Source organism: Nothobranchius furzeri, chromosome 9 (assembly GCF_043380555.1).
Source record: "Nothobranchius furzeri strain GRZ-AD chromosome 9, NfurGRZ-RIMD1, whole genome shotgun sequence".
NCBI lineage: Eukaryota > Metazoa > Chordata > Actinopteri > Cyprinodontiformes > Nothobranchiidae > Nothobranchius > Nothobranchius furzeri.
In genome coordinates, this window is record NC_091749.1 from 57,894,337 (window position 1) to 57,921,326 (window position 26,990).

Genomic DNA, 26,990 nt, shown 5'->3' on the forward strand with positions numbered 1-26,990 from the left:
AATTGTCCAGTATATATATATATAAATGTCGATGGTTTCCACTAATGTTAATGATAATGCTTTACAACATAACCAGTAATTCACCCACACATTTGCATGCTGATGATGATGAGCTACATTGTAGCCACAGCTACCCTGGGACACATGGACAGAAGCGAGGCTGCCAAGAACTGGCACCACCAGTCCCTCTGATCACCAGCAGGACAACTGCCAATGGTTGGTAGTTGGGACTGCTGGGATACTTAATCACAATTGCTGGGTGTTCCCTGACCACCTGGAAGGTTCCAAATAGCTTCATAGGTACCACCTACCTCATAGGGTCACAGAATGGTCGAGGCATAGGTTTCAACATTAGTTATTGCTGAGACGGATGGTTATTTGCAGAAGTGGTGAGAATGAAGGGGTGTTTAACTGATTTTGCCTGAGAATATTTATTTAAAAAACAAGCAACACTAAAATTACCTCCTAGTTATACAAACTTTACAGTAAATGCTAACGAACTTGACTATCTCATCGGTCATTAATTTTCTGTAGTGACACTTTAAGGAAATACCATGGGCAAAGGATTTTTGCTTCAATAATGCAATCACCAATATGCTAATCTGTACAACCTTTTCACCTTCCTCCAAAAACAAAGTCTGATGCAGCAGTGTATACTTTCAAACACACATCCCATATTCTTCCTTTTGCTTAGATCTCATTCAACATCAGTCTTGACAGATAAATGTGCTGCAATAGGCAGAAAATTAGCAGAACAAAAATCTATTGAGCGATTGCTCACGTGTAAGTACTGCAATAAACTCGAATGAAGAAAAGGTTGTAGAATGAATATAATCAGTTAAACACCCCTTCATTCTCACCACTTTCAAACACACATCCCATATTCTTCCTTTTGCTTAGATCTCATTCAACATCAGTCTTGACAGATAAATGTGCTGCAATAGGCAGAAAATTAGCAGAACAAAAATCTATTGAGCGATTGCTCACGTGTAAGTACTGCAATAAACTCGAATGAAGAAAAGGTTGTAGAATGAATATAATTTTAACAGTACTATTACCTAGTAACTGTCACACCAAAATCTATAAAATTTAACAGGCACAGAGAAAAGCACATTTTCAGTTGTGTATAAATATAGCCACACCCCTGCTCCAAATGTCTGGTAGGGACTATATTTCTGAAAGCTTTTCTCTGGCAGACAGGTTTCCCATAAAGAAACCGCCAAACAGCCGAGCAGTAGCAGGAAACAGACCTTTTCTGAAAGCACTTTCGATGTTTATCTGTTCAAATAGACCAGAGGACATCACATAAGTAAAAAGATCACTTTCTTGATAAACCTCTAAGATATCAGAGGTACAACATGTTTCACACAGGTCGTGTGTGGCATGTGAGAGTTGCATAATCCGACTAAATGTGATGTTTGAAGCTTTACGTTTAGTATAATAACCAGAGGAGCTGTAGAAAGCCTCTGACTGAAGCCCAAGAAAGACTATGCTCTTTTCTAAGCAAACTGCGATCAGAAGTAGTAAGTCTATATCATGACAGTAATGACTGATGGTAAAAATCTATTAACTTCGTATTTCATGAGTGATTGACCTTTATTAAATACCTGTGGTTTCAATGGTCATGCACTTACATGCACTCAAATGCTGGCTTTACATTTCAGACACTGTGTGGCTACATTTCTCATTAATACTGTTGAAAGGCCCCAGGATGGTTTTAAGATATGAAAGTACTATTGGAAGAGATAAAGGCTTGGGGTCAGGAAATAAATTAAAGGTGCAGCTTTACAGTTTAAAGCCAGACTGTAAGGTGTGGGTTTTTTTAAACAACCTTGAGATGATATGTATGGATAAGGTGATACTTTTATCCACTGTAAGAATGAGCAAAACAATGTCAGTGATAAAACGATTGAACAAAAAAGTGCAAAGTTTTCATATTGTTTTTTTCCATTTCAGTCAATCTAAAAGTTACATGCAAAATTGTGAAGAGATGCTGTCTTACAAGTTATAAGTCAGTGTTGTCTGGACTCCGTATCGCCGGTTTAAAATGGTGACTGTCAATGAAGAAAAGTATTCACGATGTCCATTGCCTGAATACTATGAACAAATTCTAACCGTCTAACAAACTCTTCTAACCAAATAACTTATCAATGGAAAGATTTATTAATGCAGCAACTTCACTGATTTATTCATCATTGACTTTAAAGTGAAGCAAAACAAGCAGGATATCATCTACATGATGGGAATAAATAGCTGCCACTACCTTGTCATGGTACATTAAAACTCATTTTGCACTGCTGCCTTTATTTCAGCTCCTTGTCAAATAAAGCTGCACTTGGTCTGGCATGGAAATGATATCCATCAGACACTTGCTCCTGAGAATGGAGAGTAGACATTAAGCAGTTTGTGTAACAGAATGAAATAGGCACAGAAAACATCCCAACCAAACCCAACATCATCAGTTAAAGTAACAGTATGAATGTGTGTAGATGGAAGTGCGAACAAGACGAATTACCAAAAGCAATTATGAGCATCTCCCTTTTGCTCACTTCAGTAAATTTAACATCACACTGCATCTCAGAGTGCAAGCCAAGTGTGTACATCTGAAATGAGCCATTTTCCTAATGTTTGTACCTCATCGCTCCAACAGTCTTCAGAGCAGCTCGTTTTAAAGGGACTCCATTTTTCATCAGCGTAAGCACATGTAGTGAAATGTTTACAGCCTGGGAGAGGCTGAGTGCTTGACCTAATATGATCAAATAAAATTTACTGATGTTAATTTTCTCTTCAGCTTCCTTCCTGCCATAAACATCCTTCACTGCTGCCTAAACTTATTGTAACTTTGTCTTCTGAGCTCACACTAAAACCCCAATAAGAGAGGCACTAAATGTGTTTGGCACAGGGCTAAATTGGACCCCGGTGAAGCAGCAACATGGGCACTGCTGTGTTGCTGGAGGTTTTAATGAAGCAGGGTGTGCTCCACATCATCTTCTGAGCTTTTTTTCCATGTCTACCTGTTTTTCAATATCAACTTACAGCAAGCAGGAGCAAAAACACCCAAGTCACACTTAACACAATGGTTGGATACAAGCATTGATCATCGATCTGTATTGCAGATACTTTTACTATTTCCCACGGGAATGTTTGACAACACAAAGACACAGTCAAAGTCAAAATCAAAGATCAACTTTCACTCTGCCTGTGCATGTAATGTTCATCATATACCACTAAATTAATGTTTTAAAAACTCATTTGGAACTGAAAGATCATAAAGTAGGTGTGTGATTTGCTGCTGCTTTAAAGCTGTGTGTTGAGGAGGAGTAGCTGTGTGAAAACCCACACACACAGCCACCTCATAACCCTGCAGGTTACGCCAGAGCTGATACACACCTCTGCAGGCATGTAATTACCCATCTAGCCTGCGTTTGCAGGAACAGAGACAGCTGTGGCAATTTTTTTACTCCTTGGTGAAGAATATCATAAAATGCAAACACAGTGCTTAGTTACCAGCTGTCTCCAATAAAAAAAATTACACAAAAATAATCTTTGAAAATCCAGAAAACACAAAGATACAATGGTAAAAATACACACACACACAAGTTTTAGATTTCCAAGTTTAGTCAATGAAAAATAAATTCTAAAAGTAAAATTGCGGTTATTTTTATTTATTTTTTGGTGACAAGAGTCCTTATTAAAGTCCCGTTAGGCCCTTACGTGTGATGGGACTAAAACTGTTCATCCACACAGCTGTGTTCACATATGCTGCTTTCTTCTCAAGAGCACAGGTGTATTCAAGTGGTGCCGGGCTGCCAGCTCCAATACTTTTAACTTATAGCACTTGTTAGGGAGGTGAGAATGATAAAACAGTCATTATGACTTTGTTCGATTTACTGCAATCATAAATTCCAGCACAGCCTCGTCCAGCTTCTGTTAAGGACGGGTGTATTTTATTAACACTTGAAAGATGTATTACCATCTAATGATGTCTTTCAGTGCATCCTGGAAAATCTAAACGTATTGGCATTTTTATGTATAGGAAATTGACAAAGATAATTTAAGGCAATGCAAATTTGGTGTGAACTTAAAACAGATGATGCACAATGTGGCTTAGGTGATACCCAAACAGATAAGTTGAGAAAAGGAAAATGGTACGCTCTGAATTACTCACATTAGGTTGATTTTTAAAAAATTAACTATTTATTGCTCTTCTGTTTGCACATTTACAAAAAATAAAGGTGTTTGTGCACAAATTTGACTGTTACTGACATTTTAGGTCACAACAGGGCAACATTCCTTTCAGAGACGAGTCCAGTCTGAGGTTCTGAACAGATCAACCCTGCCCAGCCACAACATCTGAACTCAGCTAGACTGGTGAACCAAAACAACAATGTGACCCTACGCTTTAGGACACTGACAGGAAGGCTAAACAAAGAAAGTTTCTTAGGGTAACAGCATTGTTTTCTTTTAATCATCATTTATATGACCACTTACCTGCTCATTCAGTTTTTTGTTCACTTTTCCCCCTTGGGAATCAGGGTATAATTCCCAAGAACTTCCTCTACCAGTAAGTAATTATGATGAAGTGCTGAAACACCAGGTATCCTGTAATCTTAACAGAACTAGTTACACAAGTGTCTAGGATTACTGTAAACCAAGTACAAGGAAGATGGAGAAAAAAAAGTCTCAAAATAAACAAACAGGCCAGATCATGGCCAACTAAGGATAATAAAAGGTCTGGAAAGCAGTGGGAAGCTAACAGCTTCTGTGGACTAAACACTAAACCCACCTGTTGGAAAAAAACCCTCACAGCTCAGCTCAGCACTATTTCCAATCTACCATAATTGCAGCTCTTGTGGTTTAGCTTGTGTATTTGAAAGACAAGCTAGAGCTGCACAAGATTCAGGAAAAAAACTGATCTTGAGAATGTCCACACAGATGGGAACGAGTACTAAACTGGCCTGGACCAATGCCCGCAGAGGGAGACTCAGCAACTATAGGCCGCAGCAGTTTCCTGTCCAAAACATTGGTAGAGTTCCCGAAAATAGCAAAGCATTCAGAAAAACAGATCCTTACAGATGGACACTTATCGGAGAACACCTTCAGCGCTTACTGAACAGCTGGTTGTCTTCATATTCTGTAAATACAGCAGGAATCTGGACATTATGCAATTATGAATGCCTAATTCACCAATGAGCTTATCATCACTTATACTGAACTAAAGCTTGACTATACTCGCATATTAGTACTGTTATGTTTTTAAGCAGTTAAGAAAAAAAAAGTTCTCCACACAAAATGACAAATACTAAAATTAAACGTTTCTTATTGTTTCGTCATTTTATATGTAAAATATAGTGTAAAATGTAAAAGGACAATGTCAAGGATTCAACTTAAAGGTGATTTATGAACATTTTCACTATTTCTGGGCATTTAAATCCACCGAAAGCTCAAGAATTGAGGACAAACCACAGCAAAAACAATGTTAAGCCCTGTAGGAGTGACTATGTGTCTCATGTCATGAGTGGATCAGTTTAAAAATGCTTAAAAATGACCCTTGTACAGCCAAGAGTATACAGTCAAACACCACCGCCTAATCTTCCAATCATAACCTAAATTGTGTTGTGTTAACTTGATTATTGCTTTATAGTTACCAGAAAAAGGATCAACATACTGTAAGTCACTGAAGAAACTAGAGTAATGTGTATAGCATTATAAGAGAAAGCAAATATTGCTCTCATTTACTGTTGTTTTTTACCTCCAGATAATTTTTAACACTTTAAGCTATTGCTTTGAAAGTAGTTTCAGTAATTATTGAGACATAAACTTGAACAACTTCACATTGGACAGCAGTCTATAGCCCTCTGATGACCAGAAACTGCAAGTAACAGTTTTGTGGTTTGGGTAGGACCGCTAGTGGGAGGTCTCTCCCTGCTTTACAGCAACAGCGGTTTACTGTGCCAGTAGCTGATATAAAGGCTAGGAGTTAGCTTTTTCAGTTTGCTGACAGTCAATACAAAGCACAAAAAGAAGATTTGTGCTTTTTGTTGGAATCATGGCAGAGCCTTTAGGTAAAAGTAAGAATAATGTCTTGGAGGTGAAGGAAAGAACATAGCCTACACTTGTTTGAGGCAGTTTTGCTTGCTTTTGGCACCCCCTAGTGTCAGTTATTAATTCTGTGGTCAAACCGAACGCTAAACCTATCTCCTTGTTGTGCATTTGTCTTTTTAACACCTTAATCTAACTGCTTTCTCCCCAGCCTTTATTGGTTTCTACATGAGCGATTCACCACTAAATTAAACAAATCAGCTGTCGCAACAGCCCGCCAGTCTGAAGTGACAAATCCAGTATTCTGGCCACTGGGGGCGGTGGGGGTCTGAGTGACATTTCATTAGCCCTGTAAAAGGGTCATTTTAGCACATACTGGCTGAAGAAAATGACTGAAAAATATGAAAAAGTTGCAAAGTATGGCTTTAAAAGAGGCTACTTAATCACAGACTGATGGTGACCTGGTTTTGTTGCTACTAGATTTGTAAGTAATATTTGTTGTGGATCTTTTGACTTTGTGGCTTATTTAGTGTCACTTCGTGTTAGCACTAGCCATGACAGGCTGCGGTAGGGTTGTTTACAACAGTTTTAATTCCGCTTTCAAGCAGTAGGAGGGAGAAGCAGGAAATTTAATGTTTCTTTAATGAAAATAATTACCATGTTGGCTTTAAATTATTTAATATAAAACAATCAGATAAGTTCACAGTGCAGCTTAGAGCTTAAAGAGTCAACCTAACAAAAAACGTGTACTGGTCCAAGTTTGGTCTGCTGGGTGTGCAGTGTTGTAAACTATCAGCCCAAATACTGACGCCTCTATTGTGTAGTTGGGTTTTGTGTATAAAACAATCTCTGAAAATCCTGAGGAAGAGCCAAGGGGTGTGGACTCAAGTGTCTCACAAAAGAAGACAAGTAGAAAAGGAATGCTTTGATCTTGTAATTGTGGTAAATGACTGCAAACTTCAGGCACACAAATCCATATTAATATAAACTATTTTAATCTGATCTTCTTGTTCTGCTATTAAAAAAGACCAAGGATTATGAGTCAAACAATTGAATCCAATAAAAATCTATTCTTACAAGTTGCTAAGATACCCTCATAAAAGTTTTGTTCACAATTGAACAACACAGCTGCAAAGTCACACAGTTAACAAAACCAAACAAACTCATAAAGCATCCAGTTTAGTCAGCATGGCTTCAGTCAGCAAAATCATCACAGACAATAAAGTAGATAGCAAGCATCCAGGGATTCAATTTCACAAACATCTGATGAGGTGAGAAGCTAGGGAGGCCAGTAACTCACTGATGCAAAGCTTACATCAGCAATAAAATATTCATGAATGCTTCAACACCCACAAAAGAAACAACAAAACAAGCTCGGTTATACACAAATGTGATAAATCTCACTGCCTTTTCAATGCAGATAAGTGACCTAGAAAGGAGAGGTGTGCTTTATAATGGTGTGTACATCTCAGTCATCAGCTTGCTAACTTTAAGTAGGTTCAATGGAAACTGAAGAGAGTTGACAATCCCATTGCATCAATAAAAACATGATGGAAAGACAAACACTCCATTTTCTAGGGATATCAGGACAAAAATACCCTACCAACGTGCATTTAGGTTATGTTCCTGCAAAGTTGGCAAAACACCAAAATATTGCTGGAAACATTCAGAAAACAAACAAGCGTCTAATGAGTGTTTGAGTGAGGAGAGAGCACCCTCATGATTGGCGGTTATAAACAATAAATTCAAGGAAAAACACTGTTTGTAAGTCCCAACAGTGTCTTGACAGGGTCTCTTTTGAGACAGAAACAAATGAAATATTTGGCATCCATCTGCACCAAGGCTGAAGAAGAAAGCAGTGATTGACACACAAGACAAGTAACGCTGAAAAAAAATGTGCACTACAAATAAAACTATATCCCAAACTGTACGTTGAGCACATCATACTCACAAAAACATGTATGTCTGCCTTCATAGCTGTCAAACTCCGGCAGGGAATAGGACACCTGATTAGAAATCCTAATCCCGCCTCTCTGTTACATTCCTGCATAGCCAAACAGCTCAAACTAACGACTTAGCAAGAATCCGATTACAAAAGAAAAAGCACCTTACACCATCACAATAAAACTCCACCCTAACCACATTCCTCCCACTCTGCTTCCTCCATTAAGCTTGTTAAAAGCTGTAACATTTGCCTCCCTGTTTTGCAAAGAAAAAAGGCTTATCAGATCGGATACATTATTCTTTCCAAATTGCAGAGAAGACGACTGGCTCACCTCCCAGGTCAACTGTGTGTGTCATGTAAACAAAGCCAAAGGGTAAATGTTGGGTCACACGCCCTGGTTATTGAAGATGAGGACGAAGCAGTCTGACACAGCAGAGCAGAGCCCTTGTCGAGTGCTTCATGACACGAGACACGAGCCAAAACCAACTGCTTTCATGGACAAATCAGTGTCCATTACACACTCAAACACGATGTAGATCACTCAGTGTTTTCATTAAAGCAGCACCGTTCAGCAGAAGGGTGTTCATATTGAGAATCCACAAGAACATTTCCCAATATTAAAACTTTTTATGACCCAGAATTCATTTGTTTTTGTGACAAACATGTTCGAACTTGGACCTATCCAGTCTTATCTTGTCGCCACTGGAGCAGATGGGAAAGTACTTCAACACCCCACAAAGCGATTTTCCAATTCTTGAAAACTGCACTCATTTCCTCACTCAGATTTACAGTATAAAAAAAAACATTTCTACATTTGACAACCTAAAACTCTGCCTTTTTTGAAGGCTCCTATACTCAAGGGTTCAAACTAATTACTATTTTTATAACTTTATAACATTCTTGTTATTCTTTTGATTAACTCGGCCAATCATGTCACAAGCTATCAAAAAAAGAAACTCGGAAAATAAAAAAAATGTTCTTTCCATTTCAGTCCAAACATTCTTCAAATACCTCATCTCCCATTGAATGTGTGTGTATGCAAGTGTGTGTGTGCACATGTATGAGCATGCTCATATGCTGAAAAGGTAAAAAGGTTCCTATCCAACTATTTTCATGTCTCTTCTGCACATCTGGCTCTTGTTACAGGCCCTGTGACCTATGCGTGGTTGGGCTCAATCCCAGCCCCCATCGCTCCGCTGTGGGAGAGCAGAATAATGACTGAGTGGTGCTGGGCCTTTGCTGCTGCAGTTCTCAGGAACCCCTGGCAATATGGGTGGTTCACTTTTCTGCTCCAGGCAGGAGATGGCCTCCCACTGAACGATTTTGTTATTTTCTTTTTCATCCTCATCCTCAGACTAATCTTGTATTAGGAGCATGGCTAAAGTCATTTACATCACCTTTAAGATATACATTTGTAAAATCTGGGATTTTTAGGTTACCTCTTTATGAGTTTTAGCTAGTGTATGTCTGAATAATCATTTCTATGGGTGACCAATAAATAAACAATGATGATTCTTAACCATAGCAAGGAACTGGACATCCACACCAATGACTTCAATCATCTTCCCTGAAAGCTCATTTCTGTGTGATTCTCCTGGATGGAAGTTACCTAAGATGTTATGTTTGCTCTCCATTTGAAAGTTATTTTCTTCTGTAAACAGAAATCACTTTCAGCGCTGTTCTTTGATGCAGCAAGCCTGAGTTGTTTAAGGAAACTTCTATTCAGTCACAGTTTAAATCTTAAAGAGCAAGTCACCCACAAATCAACATTTTTTTGCTGATAAACTATGTAAATGAGTGCATAATCATGCTGTAGACCCATGCAGTCAACCATTTGGCACTTAAGTTCATCTTAGTGAAAATTTAAATATTCTGCTTAAAACTGTTGTGTTGCACCGTCGTCAGGTAAAAACTCTGCACTGCATTTGGACTTAAATCTGCCACCATTATTGGCCACGATGTGTACTATGACTGGTACATTATGATGTCACAGAAGCCACGTTTACATGCACACATTTAATCAAATTGAACACCCAATCAGATAAAAAATTCTTCATGTAAACATGTCAATCGGAATGTTCTGATCAGATTCGGCCCGATCGGAATGAGTTCAATCTGATTGAAAGAGGTGGTTTTGTCTGATCATCATTCCGACTGACGTGCATGTACACAGCCATTCGGATTGCTGGAGTAAAATTATGCCCACTGCGCATGTGTGTAACAGCCAGCGAGTCTCCCCGCTGTCATTTGGACAACCTGACTTAAAAAATGGCGGCCTAATTAACGAGCGCCGGCTTTTAATTATGATGGCAAGCCGTCCCTGTTTCAGTAATACCTAACCCAGAACTTGCATTTTGTGGAAGTAAAATAAAAATCTGATTATTGAACAAATCATTCGACTAGCGTGTCCAAGTCTGTACTGGAAACACGCAGATTCATTTCAGGTTTGCAGCACAGATCCCCGTTCCTGTGACGGCAGCAGGTGTGTTTCTGCAGCAGGTGGATGGGGACGTGCTCGTCAAGAAGACAGGGTAACATCGGTTATGCAGACCTGGTTTGAGTTTAAGGAGGCTGATGTTGGGTAGAAAAACATCCTCAGTTAAATGTTATGGGTGACTATCTGTGTAAAAACACGTTAACGCAGATGAGACGAGATGCGGTTTGTTTAACACATGATGAACACAGGCTTCCAGACCTTCTGAACATCTCCTGTTATTTAGTTTAATCAACTTTTCTCAACAGTTTCGGCTGATTGTCACATTTTATTAATAATATACCACAACACAGCTCAGTAATAACACGAGTCTGAACCCCCACCCCCGCTCCGCGCAGCGTCCAGACGTCACGTCAGACCCGCGGACCAGCTGATCAAGAGGCAGAGACAAGGATAACCCTACCTTATTTAATATTGTCAACAATAAAACGCAGCAAAGCATAAACCTGCAGTTATTCACTGAAGAAAAGGTAACTTCAGTGAGCTAAATAAAATCTTTAAAATGATTAAATGAATCAGGAAAGCAGGAAGATTTTATATTTTTCATTTCTTTTTATGATGTTTGTTTACTTTTTTTGGGAAAGACAACTCTGCGCATGCTCAACCTATTTAATCTGATTGAATACTTGGTGCATATTAACTCATGGCATGATCGGATCATTTCAGTTAGCGTGCATGTAAACAGAGATTCTGGATTTCCGATTAACTAAGATTTTAATCGGATTGGGGAAATTTGGCGCATGTAGACGTGGCTAGTGTCCTTGTGAGCCTGTGAGCCTGTGAGCCTGTGAGTGTGCGTGTGTGCGTGAGTGCGTGAGTGTGTGTGTATTTGTTAGCAACTCTGCCCTCTCGATCTGCCAGGCAACATCATGTGTTGCATTTTTTAATCATGAAGTGTGAGTGGGGTAAGACTCTGGTAGGGGGTGACTTGCTCTTTAAGTTTCTGCTCTGTGACGACTCCCTCACAAAATGTGAAAACCACAGATGTTACAAGAGACTTGAATATGTATCAACAGAAAAGACATTTTGGACAAGTCAAGCTCCAATCTGAAAAGAAATCGCACCACACACTGGGTATTTAAACAAAAAAAGACAAATCTAATTATTCTAAAAGAGCAATGTTCATCATAGAACTTCACAACAGTGTCGTCTCTGAGGGACATGCTACACCAACTGTGTTATGCTGCAAACGCTCAGACCCATCAGCAAAAGCAGGACAGAGTCACCCAACATAGAGTAGTCGTGTTAAAGATTAATGACAATATGGCAGAAGCAACCCGGCTTACAAAACATGCTTACTGGTCATCAAATATTTAGAGGAAGTAATCTATACAGTTGGCGTGTTTGACTTGAGAACCCTGGAGAGGCCTTGCTGGATATAATTATCAAAAGTTATAAATGGATGAATGAAAGTTAAATTTATGTCACCATCAACGATAAAGAAGGGAAACCAATGAAAATGCTCCCTCAGTGCTTTTCGGTTTGTGAGGTGTTTAATGTTATGTGATGTAGTGTTTACCTCCATCAGGATGATTTAATGTTTGTGCCTAACATCCACCACATCTTCACATCAAATGCATCGCACCCCTCACCGTACATCTACAGCAACACTAGAACCATACAAACATTAGCTTAAACCTTCTCGATTTTATTTACCTCCAAAAGGAAGCTCTTGCCGTTTTTCATGTAGAAATGCTTACAAGTGCAGCCGCATTTCCTGAGTAAACCATTACTCATCTGAATGCTGCTACTGAATACAAACCACCATTTTTAAGGAATTTTCACACATAAGACAGAATGAAACCTTCCAGCAATATTTTGGGAGCTGCAATTTGAAGTGAAGAGGAGTAGATTTTATTGTAGGAGAGATTTATGAAGGTGCTGAGTCTTGTTTTTTTAATTAGATGTGTTTTGCAATAATGATCACACCCAAAAAGCACCACCTACGTTGGATCGTGCAAGCAGACCAGCTTGAATCAAAACAATCAGCAGGCAGCTTCTTCTCCCACCATCTCAGGGACAATCATATCCTGTTAGATAAGGGTTTCTTTTTTCAGTACACGCCTAAAACTTGCCGATTTCCTCCACACAGTTCAGGTCTCAAGAGTCTAATTACAGACTCTGTATTTTCACTTTTCCCATTTCTGGCATTTTTTTAAGTCAGAGCAGATGATCCTTGCAATGAAATTTAACTAACTGATGAGCAAGAAACAGTGTGCACCTTATCAGGCACTGCAGCCCTGAGAATTTAGATGAGGTGTTGGGAGTTAATACAATTAAACAGCCACGCAGTAAACCTACGATAAAGGCAGAGTGAGATTGTAAACTTCAGTCACAAATTTTCTAACCGAGACACAAAGCCAAGGAGTAAAATCTCATGGATGTTTTCAGGAGAATATCAATGACTTTGTGCCAAACATGCTGGCATCAGTAGACAAAACCTTATTAGATTGGCAATTCAACAGAGAACTGTTCAGTCTTGACAACATGGATTATGTTGTCAAGACTATTTCAGAAAACAAAACACTGAAACGTACAAGACAGGTCTCAGCATTGCAGAAAAGAAATATTGATTGAGGATTTCTGTTTACAGTAAATCGTTTTTCAACAGGGATGGTTGGTGACAAATTGGAAACAATGTTTTTATTTCCTTATCAAATTCTTTTCTCTTCCATGATTTAGTCACAAACTCCTCTCAAAACTGACTCGTGGTTTTCTAGAAATACAAAAACAAAACTGAGAGGGAGTAATTATTTAATACTGGATTACTTTTCCTGCCTTTAATCAAACGTGTATGCTGTCGATATGAAAGCATTGGTTGTTGTTTTCATGGTCAGATGTTGTACTGCCCAGTACCCCAACCAATAGGAAGCTAGATATTAAGCTGACCAATGTCTTCGCTTCTTCTGTGAATGTGCTTGTATATGAATTATGTACAGGTGTGCCTTAGACTGCTCACAATAAAAGGCCATCCTGACATGTGCACAGTTTAGCTTTATGGGGAGTGGTGGGACAGAAAACCAGTCAGTATATGGCCACCATTTGCCTTACACAGGGAAACACATCTCTGTCACATAGAGTTGATCAGGTTGTTGATTGTGGCCTGTGGCATGTTGGTCCACTCCTCTTCAATAGCTGTGCAAAGTTGCCGAATATTGGCAGGAACTGGAAGACGCCGTCATATACGCCGATCCAGAGCATCCCAAACATGCTCAATGGGTGACATGTCTGGTGAGTCTGTTGGCCATGGAAGAACTGGGATGTTTTCAGCTTCCAGGAATTGTGTACAGATCCTTGCAATGTGGGGCCATGCGTTATCATGCTGCAACATGAGGTGATGGTCGGCTGAATGGCACAACAATGTGCCTCAGGATCTTGTCACGGAACCTCTGTGCATTCAAAATGCCATTAATAAAATGCACCCATGTTCGATGTCCATAACATACCCCTGCCCATACCAGTACCCCACCGCAACCAAGGGCCACTCGTTCCACAACGCTGACATCAGAAAACCGCTCACCCACACACGCAGTCTTCCATCTGCCCTTAACAGTGAAAACCGGGACTCATCTGTGAACAGAATGCCTCTTCAACATGCCAAATGCCATCGAATGCGAATGTTTGCCCACTCGAGTCGGTCACGGTTACAGTCAGGTCTAGACACCGATGAAGACGATGAGCATGCAGATGAGCTTCCCTGAGACGGTTTCTGACCGTTTGTGCAGCAATTCTCTGGTTATGCAAACCAATTGTTGCTTCAGCTGTCTGGGTGGCTGGTCTCAGGATACTGGAGATAAACATGCTGGATGTGAAGGTCCTGAGCTGGTGTGGTCACACGTGGTCTGCGGTTGAGGCCTAAATTCTCTGAAACGTCTTTGGAGACAGCTTATGGTAAAGAAATGAACATTCCTTTCACGGGCAACAGCTCTGGTAGACATTCCTGCAGTCAGCATGCCAATTGCATGCTCCCTCAAAGGTCGCAACATCTATGGCATTATGCCGTTTAATCAAACTGCACATGTCAGGGTGGCCTTTTATTTCACAGTCAATTCTACCATTCATATTAACTGTATGGAAAACTGAACAAGGACAGCAAATCAGAGAGTGAATTAGGAGATCACAGCATATTTTACAGTTTACAACATTGGAAAACTTGTTAGGAAACAAAAGTCAACTAACAAACATCACTGTGAGGAAGTGCTTAATGACCAGATTGTTTGTGTGGGGCTGAAACGTAGCCAAATTGTGTCCCCACCTGACCGGACTTGTTTATGTACTGCAGGTCAGTATCAACCACCTCAATCTCAGTGAGAGAGAAAGCGATCTAGAATTTTTTTTATACATCAGCACATTAATCTGCTGATTTTTCCAGAGTCTTCAGGCTCTATAACATGCATTTAACCATTTTAGATACTTGAAAACAGACTTTAACAAAAAATGGTAGCATCAAGCCTCTGGGGAAACTTTGATGCCACCACCAATTTACTTTTGAAAATATTACACAAATCATGAACTTCACTTAAATCAACTAAAACTTTCTAATAAACCTGTTAATGTTACTGTAGGGGGAGGTGGGGGTGGTTCTTTAATCTTCTAGTATATAAACAATGTCAGCATTGGAGCATTTGGAGGAAAATATCTAATAACTCTAATATCTGGCACTTCTTAGCCCCGAGGGAGGGATGATGTGCAAGCATGTAAAATTAAAAATTAAAAATCGTAAGAGTGTAGAAGAAAGCTTAGAAGCCTCTCCGTATCTTGTGAGCTAACAGAAGACAGAGTCAGATAAAAGAAAAGTTCTCACAGCCACTACGCCTAAGTGAGGCGCTGTGTGCTAACTGACTGATAATAGAGCGTTGTGTTGTCTGCTTCATCACAACGTTACAGGAGCTTCATCTCTTCTGCTACATTCTTTCATCTGGTATAACAGAATATTAATAACCTTCATTATAAAATGAATAAACCACTTAGGCAAAAGAGGAGGAAATGAGGAAGTTAAGACAGCAGAAACTGGACGAGATGGTGTCATGGAGTACAGTAAGGGCACAGTGCTCTAAACACAAACCACTCTTACATGCGGAGGGCGCACACAGTTGGGCTGTAAATAGATCAGCGATATGAATACAGGTTTTTATCCGCCATTGGTATCAGAAACCACTCCTAACCCAAAGAGAAGCACAAGCCTTCTGAGAAATGCATTTCTACTTTGAAGGCTGCAAAAATACCCAAGGTTTTATCAAAACTTCTATCTGACAAACTTTAAATGCTGCTTCTCTGAAAAACAAGGCATATATTTTATTCCCATTCTAAAAACAGACTGATTTACATTTCAGCACTAACAGGAAGCAGGAAATGGAAAAAAAAAAAACATTTCTGAAAAGAGATTCTTTTGGACACCCGCTCTCCAACACTCCCTCATGACGGTTATTACGTTTCAAGATTCAAAGTTAAAGAATACTTTTGATGTTAAAGCAGTTAATCAGCCAGAACGAGACGCAACCAGAAAGCTGTCTCTCTACACAGCACAGGGGGAGTTCAGCTTTCACATTTCAGGACTCATCATTAGAATGAGAACCTTTATGTGCTGCAAGCAAGATGAGAAAGATGGTGAAAGCCTAGGGCCACAAAGCTGCAGTTTCAAAACACATGTGACCTACAATCAGCCACAGTAGTGGTTTCACCAGCAGTCAGCTGATCAAAAAATGAAAACGGGTCCCTTTGTTGCAGCTCTGACTCCAATCTATTCATTTTTTATTATACCTTTGATCTGTGACATCTGATCCTATTCATAATGAAAATCACACTATAATGATCCTCAGCGTTTATTCACTTGTGTCAGTTCTCATTACTGGATCCCATCTTACTCGTAATAGCCATCCTTGTATTCCCATTCCACTATTTATTTAAATACCTTCCTAATGGACGCGCTACAGGACCCGACGCGCACCGCCATTTCAGGTCTAGTCCGAGTTTGATGATGTGGGTAAGAAAGAGGACTGTTAAATGCAAAATAACCATCAGCAGATACGAGAGGGTTTTAAAGCCCGTTTACTGCGATGCGAGTCAGCCATTTCTTAATTTTATTACTCCAACTTAGTTTTAAATATTCCCCTTGTTTAAAATGCCCATCTAATCTAGAAATGCTGTCAAAGAGAACGGTGTAATCTGTTCCCAGACCAGTGCTTGTTCGTGTTAAGTTTAAAACCAACTCCATGTTGGCAGAGCAAAGAGGCGGACCTTAATCCTCACAGTTTGACACTTAGTGCATCAGACTTTTATGTAATTTGCCGCCATCACCCAACAGTTCTTCTGAGTTTCTGCATCATCAAACAGCGGCCAGCTCAGCTTTATTGATCAGTAGTGACAAGAAAAATACAAAAAGGACTTCAAGTGTGTTATAACCTCAACATCATCAACAAAACGGACCAGTGGACGGCAATTTTTCCTGCATTATTTCTGAACTTTTTAAAAGTTAATTAAGTAGCAAATCTGTGATTTAAAAATAAATCTTTAGCAGCAGACATAATCTGGAGTAGCATGTGAACGCTATAATAATTTAAGTCATTTTGCAGCTAATCTTTATGGCCTCATGAAATATCTCAGCATAATTTTGTTTGATTTGCTGTGTTGTAACAATGATTTTAAAAATGTGTACTGGCAGAGACCCGGTGGAGAATCACATGTATCTGTCTGTGGGGATGAGGCTGTGTGGATGCTGTGTAGAGTAAGCAAAGAGGGCATGAATGTGACACAATTTCCCATTGAGAGCAATAAAACGTTCCTATTTGGTGCTCTTCTGCCCAGTTCCAGCAGACACACACCTGGTCATGCTTAACCAACAGCACAGCTCCCACATCCCATCAGCTGTGGGTGAAGAAGCTTAACAGATTTGTTCGTCCCCCATCTGTAATCTAATGGCTTCATTTTAATCAATCAACAGAAATGTTATGCCATCAGGGCAGAGCAGAGCACCAGAGCATCTTTATTGAAGGCATCACCTGTGATTATATTGCTAAGCTTTCAAAGTTAATGAACACTGAGCATCCATCAATACCAGACCATGGACTAAACAGAACTGTCTGAATCTGACAGATGGTCCCGTTTCGTGTCATTTACACTAAAAGGTGACATGATGCTTTTGCTTATATTTCTAAACTGAGGCCGGCGCTAGAAGCTGACGACAAGCAAACACACGATCAATTTCCCTTAAAAGTGTTACACAGTCGATTCATGCATCTCCTGACTGGTTACAACTCTAAACCATGTTGGCACTTTGTAACAAAAACAACTACAGCAGGAAAACCAAATCGATCTTCATCTAAACTTTTTTGTCTTGTGAATTTTTCATCCTTCTCTTTGTTCCAACACCACATCAGCTGCCCGAAACGGGGAACACCTTGCACAATCACGCAGCAGTTTCTGTTATTCTTCCATGAATTTCTCTTAGATATGTCAAGTTTGCGCCACATAAAGCCAAGAGAAGTAGCCAATAGAATCAGGATCCCAGTAATGGAGGCATTCATCAGCAACACAAAGACTGGCATGGGTGGTTCCTCCACAGCACCCATTGTGCGTGAGGCAGCGTAGTTGGTCAGAGCTGGGTCAAATTAGCCCACTTTTTTAAAATGAAGCATGCAGGACAGATCAAAGTTATAGAGCAAGATTAATATGAGGGATAATGGCTTGAATAAAAACCTAGAACATCTGTTTTCATGTTTCAGCCTTAAGAGCTCAAGTCTTTACTCGGCATCTTCCTGGAGATCTGATTAAAGCTGCTTTGTTGGAAGAGCCGGGGATTTTTCCTGCATTTCGATCTTAGATGCTGTTTCAAGACCAGACTATCAATCCAGCTCTGCTCAAACATGACAGCTCACTTTCACAAAATATCATTAAATTTGGTCCTCAAGTTGCTGACTGAGACCAAACCACAGAAATCCTTCTCCAGGGTGCCATTTATTGAGCACCTGGGTGTAATTGCCTTGTTTGCCTTCCTTGCTGTCCTCAGCAGATACATAGTTAAAGGATTTAGATGTGTTTGATTACTCATTAGGCGGTTATGCTATGATGCAAAGCGCTAAAAACACTCCCAGCCATGACCAATCAGGCCATATGGTGAAGCCTGCTGCCAGGCTAAATGCTTCAGCTACTGCATTAAGATCAATCCCAGAAGATGGGTTTAAATTAGGCTGCAAGTTAATTATTTTTAAAACACAATTTGCAAATTTGTGATTTTAAAAATGAGCATTTATTTAAGAAAAAGGTTAGATTTGCATTAAAAGAAGAATGTTTTTAATAAAGCTCAATTGTGATTTCTAACATTTTTAAGACTATAATAACTTAACTCCCAGATTACCGTTTAGGGCAAGGAGGAGATGATGTGTAATGATGACGCAGACGATCGGCTTCCACTGAAGGCAAATGGGAAATCACGATGGAAGAGAAGGTCACCGACGGACACAGGAAAAGATCATCTCTAATTTACCTGAGCTCAGAAACAAAAACTTTTATCCCATTTTGACGACAACCTCCAAACGCCAGTATGCCAACTAAATATATATAGCAATACAACTGATTATTTAAATTTTAATATTTAGCTTTTGTGTTGTTTTTTTTCTGTACACAATAAAATTATTTTTATATAAAACCTACATTTTATATCCTTGTGATATGCTTTGGGGTACAATCCTACAGATGTTTTGCAGTTTTATTCTTTTATTTTATTTTAGCACGACCTTCATTTAAATGTCAACTCCTTTGATCTGTTCCCAGAATGAAACAAGTCTCTGAATACATCTTTGGACTTCTGTGAAACTGGTTCATCGGCAAGCATTCACTTTATAAAGAAAAGACAAAATGCTCCAAACAATGAGGAAGGAACACTGTTGTTGTGATCGGCACACAAGAGAAGAACATTCTGGTCTAAGCAAAACCACAGCTAGATAATACCACCAGAGGCACACCTGTGAAACAGATCTGTTTCACAACAGTAAAGAGGTGGAACCAAACTTTGGAGTATTATGGTTTCAGAGCAAACACAAAAGGACAAAAAGAAAAGAAACGCTGGTTTTCATTTCATGTACTGAAAAGAAAGTTGAGTTTTTTTGTGTCTGGATTGAAAAGTGGGCTAAAGAGAACAAACTGGAGCTGGGAGCAAGTCCAAACACAACGAACATAAATAATGAAAATTCATTCATAAGTATTTCAGGAGGGTTTTAAAAGAGCACAATGATAGTTTTAAGTAAAACGACAGCCCCACAGTGGTGACACACTATGTCGTGTTTATCTTCCTTTACCAGGTGTTTCAGGTGAGTTCCTTCTTTGCATAGGCAAAACCAAACTGGTCTCACTTCCACGTTACCTTTGTTTCAACCCCAATAAGCGCTTCTGTTTCTATCTACAAAGAAAAGGACTAAATAGGTGGATTACTCACATGTCCATGGTTGATGAATCCGTGTTTACTGGCAATTCGATCGGCTTCCTCCAGACCTTCAGGTATGTGGACGGCCCACGTGTTGGTGTAGACGTTCTGACCTAGTGACGATCCCAGCCCAAAACCAAGCAACACCAGCACAGCCCCGATTTGCAGCTCCAGCAGCCCAAGCCTGCGGCCTAAGGAGGGAGATGGAGGTCCAGAAGCCATGGGTTCTCCTAACGCAACACAGTCACCAAGTGAAGCAGCTCTCCAGCAGGCTGGAGCTGCTCACAACACATGCAGGTGCACGGGGAGATGAAGACGGGGGGAGTCGCAGCTCACTTAGGAGGAAACGACAAGAAGAAAAGAAGGGGAAAAACACAGCGTTAAAACAAACTAGTTCACAAGTTTCAGGAAGTCGGTGTTTTTGGACAATCAAAGATGACTCAGGGTGCACAAAGCTATAATAAAAAAAGATTAAATATTTACAACACTGCAGTAACCACAATCTATAGAATTACATTTAAAACAATATTGTTCTTTGTTTACAAATCACAAGAAAATGTTGAAGCACAAATATTATTTTAGGAAAAATGATAACTAAATTCTACACTAGCACTGGGCGATATGGCCTAAAACCAATATCATGATTTATTGAGGATTTCACCTCGATAACTACAGGTATGTACAGAAAAGTTGTCCACTAGATGGAGCTGTCACGTGTATTACTTGAGTTACATTTTTACACGACTCAAGTTGGTACAGCTTCTTAAAGGGACATGAATGGTGCCAATCTACACACACCTTTAAATGTTTTTATTATCTAGTTTGTCGACATGGGAACAATTCTCGATAAGAGTCAGAAATTTTGATAACGATAAATTTTTGATTTATTGCCCAGCCCTATTCTACCTCGAGGAAACAAATATACATTTATTTAAATTGATGTGTTTGAGAAAGCAGCTCGTCTCCCCCTAAAGAGAGATCGAGCAGGCGTCAACAGGCGTTTAATAATCCCACAGGAAGCTCAGAGCATGCCGTCAAGGCGCGACCTGATGTCATGGTCAAACACAGCAGCAAATCTGGGTCCCTGCGCTCTCCTGGGAGGACGCAGTCGATAAAGCTCACTACAGAAGAACACTTGGGTAGAGTGCTGGCAGCAGAGGTGGAGAAGTGTGTTTGGAAAACTACACCACACCCTGGATGCTGAGGATAACAGCCGAGCTGATTTTATTTTGTGCAGCGTGAAGCAGCCTCTTGAGGGTGAACGCCTCGGGCAGCAGTGGCAGCCTCCGAATGGCACCAACCAAGGACAGAGCATAAAGAGCAGCACAGAAAAATGTTGACAGTCATAATTTCAGAATGCTGCGAGAAATTTTATTTTCCCATTGCAAATAAACATCTAAAATCATAAAGAGGATGGAGATTCTGAATTGTTCAGAGGCACAAACAATAGCTTGTTTAAGCTGTTGTTGATGCTTTAGCCTTAGAGCCCTTGTTTTGTCAGCAGCAGCAGCAGCAGCATCCATTCAGACCATCCGAACTCTACGGTCTCCCTCAGAGGACTAGAGAACATCCAGTACAGCGCTCCTATTGTGTGTTTCTTGCTGTGTGTAGGTTTATGTGTCTAATCTGCTGATTCTAGTCCATGATGAGTTGGAGGTGCTCATCTTTTCCAGGTTTTATAGCGACATACTCCTGAGTGTACTGTGTTGGAGTCGGGGTGAACAAACAAGCTCCTCTAGATTTCCCTGGACAGCAGGTTGCAGTGCAGGAGTGATGTGCTTAGAGAAGCCGGTGTCATTTTGTAGGGCTCTTTAAAAAAAAGTCTTTTTGGTATTTTGTCACTTTTACATCCGCTGCAAAGTCTGACAACATGTTTGGTTTCATAAAACCACAGCTACCATTCCATTAGGCTTGCTGTTGTTGTTCAACTTGACTTGCAAATGTGAGGAAAGATTGTATAACTATTTTAATTAATACATGCAATAATGGAGGTCTGATTTTCACCTGATAATTTCAATAAATGTCTTAAGAGCGTTCCTGCGTGCCAATCCGTACGGTCACGACAGCTTCATCAACTTCGCCGTCAGACCTCACACACAAAACAGATCAACAAATTCGTCTGTTGTCATTCTCATATAATCACAATATTATTTGCATGTGTGCAATAGTACCATAGCACTTCATAAATTAGGCAAGCATCAGACGCATCCTGTTGAGGTTTTTAAACAATCAGACAAGTTTACGTTTTAACGCCTACTCGGTGCAGCGGGTCGTGTGGAAACAAGGAGCCGTCAAACAGGTCTAGATGTGGCCTGGCTGGTGTGACAAGCTGATAATCCATTTCAGCTATTACTGGCGAGCTCAGAAACAGGCAGACAAAAGAGACATCTTATAAATAACACAAGAACTATACATCACTTGTAGCCAAACAGAACAAAGCCAGGGGTCAGTGACGTGTTTTAAAGCGTTTAACGACCTGCACCTCCTTTCATCGGGTCATTCCTATTCCGGAAATAAAACACACAAAATAAATCTGCCTAAACTAAGAAAAACAAAAGAAAAGGTTATTAAAGACTCAAAAAATTCATCTTCATTCTGTCAACATGAAACCAACATCGTGTTGGTGTTAATGAGGTTCAAAATGAGCCAAAATTAAGATCATAGACACATTTGGGGAAAAAAAGAAGTTAAAAAGAGAGGAACCCAGAGAGAAATGTGTGTGTTAAACTTACTCAACTTTGTCCTTAGACGCAACAAGCAAACAGAGTGTGAGTGTTCCAGAGGTTTGTTTGATTTTCAGATGCGCAGCGACTTTTAACGGCAGACGGCTGTGACCTCATCAGATCGCTCAGCCACTCAGTTTCTTTAACGGCAGCTCAAAGAACCCACAAGAGTCAATATTCAACTACTGCACGGCTCGCAGGAGGAGGAAGCTAATCAGTGAGATGGGCTTCGTTTTTAAGGTCACTAATGTAAACGTTCCCATGTGTCGGACCACAGCAATGAGGTTAAAAACTTTTATAATTAGCCAAGTATCATCAAACCCTGAAGGATAATAGTGTCCTCATTATGGGAGTCATCGGTACAACGTAGAAAACATCTGGTTAGTTTACGGTTTAGATTCTAATCATATAAGAAAATTAACTTTTAAGTGTTTAACCAGAATGACCTCGAGTTACATTTTTTGAGAGTGCAATTACAGCCGGGTCTCCTGTCGTGACACATGTGAACTCTTTTCTAGGTAGGCAAATACCCTTGAGAGGTCTTTAGAGATAATAAGCTGTGAGTGTATCAGGGGACAGAAGTGACAAGGCATTAATAATTTATGAATATATCAAGTATTTCACACAAATTGCATTTCCGCTCTTTGCTAGATGTGTCTAAATCAGTGCTTTGTTTACAGAAACAGTTTGGAGACTGGGGAAAAAAAGCCATATCTTAATTCTCTTATGGCAAGTCAGCATTACAAAAACACTGATAGAGGAAATTAAAGACACACTGGTGTCCTGTCTCCAACAGCGTGTGAGGCTACAGATCAGAATCTAAATTACAACCAGAAACGAGGCATCATTAATGACAGCAGCCCAAACCAGCAGGAAGTTTAAGCCGGCACCGACGGAAACCTACGGAGGGCACACACAGCTTTCACCACAACAGTCACAACACTTAGAAGAAGCCTCACAGTAGCTCTAATTTTTCCAGGGAAACATTTCTAAATAAAGACTTTGATAACGCCCGCCTTGGATTGAATTCCTTTTAAAGGGTGGCACTGTGGGAGTTAGGGGAACGCACCTGTTAGCACACATTAAAGAGAAAGGAAAAACTCGATAAAAACACAGTGAGCATCTTTAGAGGATGGATCTATCGATTTTAAAATCTAAAAATGTAAATATTAAAGCATCTATTCAACATGTAACAAATGAAATCCGTGATTTGTACTCCCAGTTGTTTGAATGCTTGAACAAGTCGATCATTGGTTCTCTCCGCTATGAAACGAAGATTTTTGTGACATTTGAGCCATCATTTGTCAGCAAAGTCATTTTCTGTAAATAATTAGCCCTAATGGCAGAAGCGTCAGCTCTCACACATCACGTCTGATCACATAATTTCCAGATACATTTGCTCTGCAGTTGTCATAAATACTTCCTCAAAATCCCGTCAGACGTTTCAACATTAAAGCATCGCAAGAACACTCCAGTAATACTTTCCACTGAATTTTGCACTTTTTCAAGAACCGTTTTAAATCCTGGGGCAACCAACAATAACTCAAAGACTACAAGTAGCCGTTTGTGGGAAAGGCCTCAGTTCTTCCATTTTTCTAATGGAATTTATTTGGGAATGCTGGGATACTGTCCACAGCCCTCGTTCCAGGAAACATTTATTGAAGCACAAACATGCCTTTACATGCCACTGGAGTTTCACTATGATAACCAGTTTTCACCAGATAACCCTGTTGCTGAACCAACGAGGTAAAAATCAAAAACAACAAATATGACATTAGTGCCTCTGTGGTCGGAGTGAATATTATGAATTAAATCTAAAAGATGGCTGCATTTGTGATCCAAAGGAAGACGGATGACCACAAGCCTTAAAACTAAGTCAGACGCATGAAAGTTGTTTTATTTGCATTGAATTTTTATTTTACTGGCATATTTTCTGTAAATAAATGCCCTAAATTGTGTGTGTGTGTGTGTGTGTGGGGGGGGGGGGGATAGTTTATGTGAGAAAATGTTTATTTTTACAAAAACGCAGGATCAGGGAAACCAATTGTGTAACGATATTTTTATGTTTTGTCTGTATATTTATATGATTTTGCTACATTTGCTGCAAGTATTCAGGTAACAGCTGTTCACCGTCAGACCAAAGGTCTGAAATGTTTTCATGTAGAATCACCGATGGGTTAATATTTAACATTCACGCTCAAAACAAACGTTTCCTACGATCCTCGCGAGGTTCGGAGCACTAAACGTCAGTCAGGAGCAGAAACAAGCACGAGAGGAAGAGCAGAACTTCTCTGTCAGGCCTCTGAACGCCAGATATATTTATGTTTATGAGCTGAAGTTGGAGGGTTGTGGGGGCTCCAGCTGATGATGATGATGGCCGGTTGACTCACCTCGTTCACTCGCAGAGTCCGTGGCAACAACACGAAGTCATAGTTTGGCTCGGAACTGCGGCTGGAGCTGATGCGATGACGACTCCTCCGCTTGAGTGATATGTCTGAAACTGTACCGCCGCGTACAGATTAACGCAAACTTGACGCCGACCTGCTTTGTTAGTCTCACAGGTGCCTCCCCTAGGTTCGTCCCCTCCTTTCATCCAACCTCTGACGGAGATTCCGAGCCAGAACCGATCGGATTCTGTTACACACAGCCCCGGTCGGGAGCTTTTTTCCCTTTCCTGTCTCCGCTCCGCAGGAACAACCACAGAAACCGAACGTTAGCTCGTGAGTGGTTTCCACTCCGGGAGAACACAGACTGACAAGACGTGGCTAAATAAGGCGACATAAGCCTCATGACTGTGTCGGGGTTTTCGGTGGTTCTAGAGCGGCGAGCTGGGTCAACTCGGAAGACCAGAACAAGTCAAAATACTAGCTAAAGCAGACGGTAAACTTATATCAGCGGCTGAACTTACCAGCTTCCCTTTACATCCTGCTCGGCCCTACTTGTTGTTGTCTCGTGTTACGGTGTTAAAACCGACAAGGACGACACGATGGAGCGACTGAAGAATGTCTTAAAGACAACTGCTGGTGATAAACACTCATGATACCCCTCCGGTGTACCGCTGAGTGGTCAGTACAAGCCCCAGGAAACACGTCACGGCCGTGGACAAAGTGGAGACAGGTATGGCAGGCCGTTCTAACATTTAATCGTTCTCACATCAAATACAGATTTTGGAAATAATTCGTTTGGACATTTTAAAACTTGTTTTCCAAGGGACTTTTTCTCTGTCCCTAATATGTTAACATTATTTTAACAAATACTGAAATTTCACAACGCCACTAGGGGGCGAGAATATTCCTTTTTACAACAAAAATGTAGGTAAGTAAGTACATTTAATTTATATTGCACTTATCACAGACATAGAATCATAATGTGCTCACAATGTGCTTCACATAAATAAAAACAAATTAAAACAAAGTCATAAAATCATAATGATATCTAAACAGAAATAGATTAACATCAGAAAAAATAAAGTCATCAAATTATAAAATTTCATAAACAGATGGAAAATTACAAATTTGAGTTGAAAATAACAAAATAAAGGTTTAGGTAAAGCAGTTTTTTAAAGGTGTCCAGACTACATAAGGATAAAGGAAGATCATTCCAAAGCTGAGGTGCAACAGTCTGGAAGGAGCATCCCCTCGACTTTTATTTCTGGTCTTTGGAACTTCTAGAAGGTTTTGGTGTGTGGTCATTTGGGCTCGGGTTGGAGCATAAGTCTTTAATAGTTCAGTAATATAGGGATGAGCTTGACCATGTTATAGTCAGGATTCTAAAATGAACTCTAAAGTTAACGGGTAACCAGTGCAGAGACATTAGAATAGGAGTGATGTGTGCTCTGCTGTTTGCTCCAGTTAGGAGCCTCGCTGCAGAGTTCTGGACCGACAGAAGGTGATCAAGGGCTTTTTTGTTAAAACATGTGAAGAGTGTGTTACAGTAATCTAGACGAGAGGAGATAAAAGCATGGATAACCATTTCAAGTTCATGTTTTGACCAACCTTTGCAGTTTGGGAAGATGTAAGATGTAATGAGATGTAGTGAGATGTACTGAGAAAGATGTCATTTTCGTCAGATTCAAATCAGGTGACGTTTTTTTCTCTGTTGCTATCCGTTTCAGGAAATGAACATTTAATTTTGACAGGATCAAGGTAGAGCAACACTGATGCAGAAAAAAAACTATAAATTTATTTATTTATTTATTTATTTATTTATTTTTAAGGCATTGAGTGGGGGTCTTCTAATGGGGGGCATGATGATTCTATGATCCATGACTGACAGTGGGCCCATTTTTTATTTTGAATAAATTCATTTAAAAAAAATCTTTACTTGTGATTTATTTTCTTGAAGCCCATCATCCCTGGCAGGATCCAC

The 26,990-nt window shown here is 40.0% G+C and overlaps 1 protein-coding gene across 3 annotated transcripts in view; it reads right to left on the bottom strand.

Moving 5' to 3' along the window:
• The window catches only part of furina (furin (paired basic amino acid cleaving enzyme) a), a 78,658-nt gene extending 52,946 nt beyond the window's left edge, over window positions 1–25,712 (bottom strand). Inside the window, exons 1-2 of one of the 3 annotated variants that reach the window (XM_015952937.3) lie at window positions 25,531–25,712; window positions 19,912–20,234 (exon numbers count right to left, since the gene is read on the bottom strand). In XM_015952937.3, the coding sequence (XP_015808423.1) occupies window positions 19,912–20,121 (210 nt within the window). In that variant the 5' untranslated portion in view covers window positions 20,122–20,234; window positions 25,531–25,712. Of the gene's footprint in view, window positions 1–19,911; window positions 20,235–22,631; window positions 22,701–25,012; window positions 25,153–25,530 lie in introns of those variants that run through there. The other 2 variants (XM_015952939.3, XM_015952938.3) reach the window with 2 other exon arrangements.
• Between the last annotated feature and the right edge of the window lie 1,278 nt (window positions 25,713–26,990).